Below are 7,625 nucleotides of genomic sequence, written 5' to 3'. Positions count from 1 at the left end.
GATATTAACATAATAAAGAAGTTTAAAGAATAAAGTTTTATAAATAATTAATTTAACTCAAAAGTGTGGTATAACTCACTTTCAACTCGTACATATTTTTGACATGATTACAATTTTACATGTTTGTAAGTGTCAGACATGGATGGACAGGAGTGTTGTATCTGAGACATTCAAACACCCAGACTTACCAATTTTTTGTTTTAGGCATAACAAAATTTCGGTACTGTTTTTCAATGTCACAAGAAACACTGTGTGGGAATGGGGTAAGTGTTTACAGTTTACCAAGAGATACATCTCTTTTGGCCCCAAATATTAGTCATGAACCCAGAATCCAAATAATCCTGGACCGTTTCCTGCTACAAAGCATTTTTGTATTAGTTATGAGAAAAAAATACTAGAAATATAATAAGCCGATTAATCAGGCACAGGAAGTCTCTTGTGAAGTTGGCTTAGTATGGTTTTGTGCAAAGGGTTTTTTTTCTCGTGGTTGACAAGATAAGCTCTCAACAGTTGTCCATGCTACAAAAATGACTCATGATTGCTTTGGGCGTATCATTTGCTTCACTTGTTACTGATCTCTGAAGCTTTCAATCTGTTCTATTTCAGTGAAGTCCCATTTGTATTAACTGTAATTTTCTGAGACATTCAAACACCCAGACTTACCAATTTTTGGTTTTAGGCATAACAAAATTTCGGTACTGTTTTTCAATGTCACAAGAAACACTGTGTGGGAATGGGGTAAGTGTTTACAGTTTACCAAGAGATACATCTCTTTTGGCCCTGAATATTAGTCATGAACCCAGAATCCAAATAATCCTGGACTGTTTCCTGTTACAAAGCATTTTTATATTAGTTATGAGAAAAAAATACTAGAAATATAATAAGCCGACTAATCAGGCACAGGAAGTCTCTTGTGAAGTTGGCTTAGTATGGTTTTGTGCAAAGGGTTTTTCTTCTCGTGGTTGACAAGATAAGCTCTCAACAGTTGTCCATGCTACAAAAATGACTCATGATTGCTTTGGGCGTATCATTTGCTTCACTTGTTACTGATCTCTGAAGCTTTCAAGCAGTTCTATTTCAGTGAAGTCCCATTTGTATTAACTGTAGTTTTCTGAACAATTTATGACTTGGCCTATCTAAGGATAAAATAAATATTGTTTCCGAAAGGCGTTGATAAGTAATATGATGATTTTGGTGCTTCTAGACAAATTATTAGCTTTTTTTAATGTGACTGCACGTGTGTAATTATTTTTTGTCGTGACCAGCTGCACAGCCTCCTACAAGCAGTCAAGAGCTGGACATCTTTGGATTTTCAGCATCAGATTCTGCAGATCCGTTAGCGCTGGTACCAGGGAATTCTGTCAGTTCTCCATCTGATACACAAGCAAGTACAGTTTTTGGAACAGACTTCCTAGTCGCCCCCTTATCAGCTTCCCCTACTTTGAGCCAGGTAAATTCGACATTTAACACATGGCATTTCAACTAGATGCACCAAGTTACATTCAACAAATAGTTGCATTCTTCTTATTTATGCACTTCAAACTCTTGATCATAGTCAAAAAAATAACCATATAATAACTCTGAACGAGTTTTGAAGGTCAAGCACCTATTGCTAGCATGTCTGATGGAATATTTATCGTAACATCTTTCGCACATCGCGTTATATCTGTTTAATAATTTTCTACTAGCTGCATTCTTCATTCTTACCATTACTACATCTCAGCTATGGGAAGAAGGCATTATACAACTTTTTTTTTTAATTTTTCCTGTTTGCCCCTTTGTTTTCCACTGGAATAAGCATGATGGTTGTTTTGATCTTATAATGCAGGCTTATGAAGACCCTTTTGGAGATGCTCCTTTCAAGGCTACACCGCAGGAAAATAGTCAAGCTCAACCTCAGCACCCCCATCATGTCACTTCTTTTCAGCCTTCTGTCTCAGTTGCTGGCACTGAAGGTTCTCCACCAGCACACCAAACAGCAGATGCATTTCCTAGCTTTAATTTTGGAGATGCATTGGATGGCCTTACTTATGCTCCCGCCGCTGTTACTGGCCGACATGATTCTGCCAGTCCTTCCTTTTCGACAAATGAGTTTCCTGGGGAACAATCCAGCAACGATATTCTTGATTCCATCCTACCACGGAATGGATCTGATCCTATGTTCTCATCACAGGATAGCCAACCCGCAGCTCAAACTTATGTGCAAACAACTCAAATGAACCCCTTCCATTCTGCAGGGCTAGCTGATCCAGTAGTTGCACATGGATCGTCACCTAATGCACAGATGGATCAAATGAACCCCTTTCAGCCTACAGGGGGTTTGGCTCCTGTAGCTGCACAAAGCTCATCACCACATCCCCAGATGGCTGAAATGAACCCCTTCCAGCCCTTAGCATTGCCAGCTCCAGCGGCTCCGCAAGAGTCAGCAAGCACACAGGGCTTCTTCCCAACTGCTGGTTCGCAAGCTTCCCTAGAACTAGCAGCCAATTTGCAGACAACTCAAATGAATTCCTCCCATCAACAAGGTTTATCAATGCCGGCAGCTTCTCAAGGATCAATCCCTAATATGCATACATCTCAAATGAACTTCTTTGAGACATCAGGACTATCAGCTTCAGTGGCTCCACAAGAAAGCATAACCAACATGCAGACAACTCAAGTGAATTTCTCCCAGCATTCAAGTCTACCAGTTCCAGCAGCTTCTCAAGGATCGCACCCTAATATGCAGAAATCTGAGATGAACTTCTTCCAGCCATCAGGGACACCAGCTTCAACTGCTTCACAAGAACCATTAACCAATATGCAGACAGCTCACATGAGTTTCCCTCAAACATCAGGGCTCTCAGTTCCAGCTGCCTCTCAAGGATCACCAACTAATATGCAGACATCTCAGATGAACTTTATCCAGCCATCCGGGCTATCTCCATCGGCTTCCCAACAATCACAAACAAATATGCAGACAGGTCACATGAATTTCTTCCAACCATCTGGGTTATCAGCTTCTGCAGCTTCACAGGGATTGCACCCAAATATGCAAACAAATCAACTGAATTTCCTACAGCCATCAGCGTCAGTGGTTCCAGGGTCTACACAAGGGTCACAGACACATATGCCGCCAGCCCAACCAGATCTCCTTGCACCATCAGGCTTACCTGTTTCAATGGCTTCCCAAGGATCACAAACGAATATTCAGTCTACTCAACCAAGTTTCCTCCAGCCATCAGGGCTATCAGCTCCCGTATCTTCATATGCAGCTCAAGGTGCAGCATCTCGTAATATACAAGCAGCTCAAACTGGAGCTTCATCTAATATGCAGACAAATTCCCAGCTTGGTTCTCAGCCAATGATGTCAGATCCTTTCGCTTTGCAAATGGTTACATCTTCAGCTGGACCAACAACAAAACCTAATCCATCAAAGGGAAAGTTTGAAACCAAATCAACTGTTTGGGCTGACACATTGAGCCGAGGTCTAGTCAATCTGGATATATCTGGACGTAAGTGCTTTCGATATGTCTTTCTATTTTCATCTAAGTATGTCCTTTGTTGACATTTTATCTTATATCATTACCTCACAAAAATCCATTCTGCTCCACATCATGGTGATGTTATAGGAGTCATTCCCATCAAAGCAAAACGCTTAAAGCTGAGAAACCTTCACAAGGGGAAAGAAGGGGAGAATGGAAATAAAGGAAAAGAATTGACCTGAGGTATAGGACTTATTATCAATCCTAAGTCTAACCTGTGAGGTTTGTTATCAAACTATGGATGAAGACAACTATGAACAATAAAAGGAAGGACGTACAATATAAACGTATAGTTGTCACTCCCGAAAAAGTGGATACTCTTACATGGAAATATCGAATGTACAAGCCTCTCTAGTAGTTCATGTGAACTAAAGAATTAATTAAAGCTGTAGTTGAAACTATATTGGTATCTAGGTTACCTGGACACTTCATCTACGCTCCCGCATCCGTGTTCAGCACTTCTCGTGTCTGTGTCGGAGTCACTCTTGGACACTTCTTGAATATATATATACATTTATTCAGCTGTGTACTCAATTATATAAGACATTTTTTAGTTTAAAAAACTCATGATACACTTTTTTAATGTATATATCGTACACTGCACCTCAATTTTATGTGACTCATTGGACTCAGGACAGGTTCGTTTTAGCACTTACTTAGTTCACAAGTATGATTTTAAAGGGTCGTTTGGCATCTAGTTCAAAAACGAGTGATTTTTCAATTTATAATCTACTCGATAAAGGAAATATAAAAATGGTGTAAAGATTTCAGTTCTCATAGCATGTGGATGAAAAACAGAATCGATCTCATATAGATTGTTAATTTTAATATGTATGTATATAGCCGTGTCTCCTTATTCTAACTTTTGCAATTTTGCTGTGTCCCATATCTGCGCCCTTGTCCGTGCAACATAAATTGGTATTTGTGCTGAATATTATGATGGTTAATCTTCTGGGCAGTAAAAACTGTTGTTAGGTGGTCCCAGGTAGCAGAATGGATGACCTTCTAGGAAGTCCTTGTAGTAAAGGAAACATGAAAGTGGTATTAAGATTTTAGTTCTCATAGCATGTGAATGAAAAATAGAATCGATCTCATATAGATTATTAATTTTAATATGCATGTATATAGCTGTGTCTCCCTATCCTAACTTTTACAATTTTTTCGTGTTCCTCATCCGCACCTGTGTCCGTGCAACATAGATTGGTATTTGTGCTGAATACTATGATGGTTAATCTTCTGGGCAGTAAAAACTGTTATTAGGTGGTCCCAGGAAGCAGAATGGATGACCTTCTAGGAAGTCCTTGGAATAATGGCTAACTGGCAAGTACGACTTCATTTCACGGGCACGAAGTCTAGCCGCGTGCAAATGGTAATTTTCAGGGATAAAGAAAGATTATCAAACCCAGATGGAGAAGTACTGTAATATGATTTACTTCAGGAAACCACTTCCATCCTTAAGCCATAAAACAAGCTAAATTTGCCAAAGAGAAATCGTACAACAAGAATAAAGCAGGTTTAAATCCTTTATTTCAAGTGTATATGGTTGCTGGAGGAATCCTTCCTCTTTTATTTTTCATCGACATCTGACCATGTTTTATGCTCACTGAAGATAAGCTTTCCATTTGCATAAATAAAGGTGTTCTTTGCTTCCAAAGAACTGACCATAGGAGAAACTGAGCAAGGTGTTGCTTCCCTACTTAAGCGCAGAAACATTTTATTCTGCCATTGTTTAGTAAACTCTGTATTTTCCCTCTTTATTCTTTACTTTGGTTTCTCTCAATTTTCTCTTTGAAGCATGCACAATTGCAGCTTGTTGATATTTTGTTTCATCATCTCGCCCGATTCTGTTAGTCCTGATAGCATTGAACTTTTATAACCTTCTGCAGCTAAAACAAATCCTTTGGATGATATTGGTGTGGATTTCGATGCAATCAATCGTAAAGAGAAAAGATTGGGGCCAAAAACCTCAGCACCACCAGTTACATCTACCATCATCATGGGAAAAGCTATGGGATCCGGCTCCGGCATTGGTCGATCTGCTGCAACCGGGCTTGCGCCCCCTTCAAACCCCTTGATGAGCTCTGGCATGGGCGGCATGGGTGGAGGTGGAGGCATGGGTATGATGGGCATGAGAGGCGTCGCTGGCATGGGCATGGGTGCCGGTGGCATGGGCATGGGCGCCAGTGGCATGGGCATGGGTGGCCATGGCATGGGTATGGGCGGGTATGGTGGAAACATGAACCAGCCACCCATGGGTATGAACATGGGCATGGGAATGGGTCCTGGTGCACCAATGCAGCCTCCAGGTTCAGGCATGCCCATGCCAGGCGGCGGCGGCTACAACCATATGATGGGCATGGGGGGTTATGGCTCTCAGAATCAGCAAACATATGGAGGTGGTTATAGGTGAGAGATACAGGATTTGAAGAAAGGTTTCTATGTTGTGAAGTGATCCAAGAATTATACGCAGGATTGTACAATGTTTCTGATTTTATACACAAGGTTGCCCTGGATTATGGCTCCATTCTTCTGAGTCTTATTGAGCTTGTATAGTTCGGCTTCATACCGTAACATTTGTCCTCGGTCGGAGCAGCCTGCCTTGAGGTGTATTCTGTATTGTATCGTATTGAGGTAGTGTAGTTATTTCTGACAAATTACCGGTCACAGGTTTATTTTTCGATTTCTTCTCATAATCATTGTTTCTTAATGTTTAGGAAATAAGGATAATTATACCTCAATTTTTTGGAACTTTTGTTGTACATGAAAGTTAACTATCGGCTCTTTTGGTTATTCAATCATCTTTCATGATTTTCTGTACCTCTTCCAGGCTTGTTATATTCTGCTTCGAGCCTTTGTTTTTTTCTGATAGGCTTGTTATTTTCCATTTCACGTTTTTCTTTATATTTTTGGAACATTTTACTGCACAATTTAGGTATTGTTTGGATACCATGGTGTTGTCGTGGTTTCCCATGATGTTTTTTGCTAAATAAAATACCATGCATTTGGTAAGTATGATGTTTTTTGAGCTAAATAAAACATCCTTAAATAAAAAACATAACACTTATACATTTTTTTAGTTGTTTTGAGTTTGATGGGTGTAAATATAATATCCTAGCATAAAGTATTAAATATAATTGTTGATGGCTGATATCAAATAGTCAAATGAAAAAAATGATTAAGTCGACAGAGGTCCCTTAACTCTCCGAATGTCTGGTTCTGCAGTAGGTTGTTCTTTCCTGCACAAGTAGCAAACCGTAAGAGGGCGGGGTTGGGTTCTCTAGTTGTTCCTCCGACGAAAGTCGGTGATTTGTTTAAGTGGAGAACTAAAGTGAACTATAATAGTTCTTAAGCACAGTGGGTAGAGGTAAAGATCTTACCTTATTATTGAAAATAGTATCCTTATTTATAGTGGTGGTAGAAGGGTAGAATGGTAACTTTGGTCGAGTATGAGATGACAGCCACGTCAGCCTCTGCTTTACAGGTGTCAGCCGACGAGTGGAGGTGATGTCACTTCGGTATTTAATACGAAGTGATTGGGGGTGTGCGGTGCCGACGTAGCCCGATGTGTTATAAAGACTATTAGCGACAAAAGAATGATGATGCTCATAATATATTTAATGACATTTATTACGAGGTAATTGGTTGCCAATACACGTGGTGGGGGGCGTCAAGACTCAAGGTATTTCATCGTCTTTCTACTCGTCAAGTGGTCGAGAAGTACCACCCTTTGAGTCGCCTTCGCAAGATGTTGGTCGATTAGACGGCCAGGTAGGTCGATCAGGGAGTTACCCAGCCAGAGGTCTACATGTAATGCCATTTGAGTCGTCCTCGCGAGATGTCGGCGTGTCGAGTCGTCCAAGCTGGGTCTTGGGTTATTTTGAAGTGTTAGCTCGATTACGCATAATGTGGGACACTTGCCTGTCCTTGATTGGATATTACTTTTCAACACTAGAATTTGAATGACTATAAGTCGGCGTGTCGAGTCGTCCAAGCTGGGTCTTGGGTTATTTTGAAGTGTTAGCTCGATTACGCATAATGTGGGACACTTGCCTGTCCTTGATTGGATATTACTTTTCAACACTAGAATTTGAATGACTATAA

General features: G+C 40.4%; 1 protein-coding gene across 1 annotated transcript in view; it reads left to right on the top strand.

Annotated features, from left to right (window-relative positions):
* The window catches only part of LOC109836294 (clathrin interactor EPSIN 3-like), a 9,956-nt gene extending 3,621 nt beyond the window's left edge, over positions 1–6,335 (top strand). The window contains exons 11-13 of the mRNA XM_020404152.1: positions 1,266–1,450; positions 1,829–3,494; positions 5,411–6,335. Coding sequence (XP_020259741.1) covers positions 1,266–1,450; positions 1,829–3,494; positions 5,411–5,934 — 2,375 coding nt within the window. The 3' untranslated portion in view covers positions 5,935–6,335. The remainder of the gene's footprint in view (positions 1–1,265; positions 1,451–1,828; positions 3,495–5,410) is intronic.

This window comes from Asparagus officinalis, chromosome 4 (genome assembly GCF_001876935.1).
Source record: "Asparagus officinalis chromosome 4, Aspof.V1, whole genome shotgun sequence".
Classification (NCBI taxonomy): domain Eukaryota; kingdom Viridiplantae; phylum Streptophyta; class Magnoliopsida; order Asparagales; family Asparagaceae; genus Asparagus; species Asparagus officinalis.
Note: the sequence above shows the minus strand (reverse complement) of the source record. Positions and strands in the feature narration are given on the sequence as shown.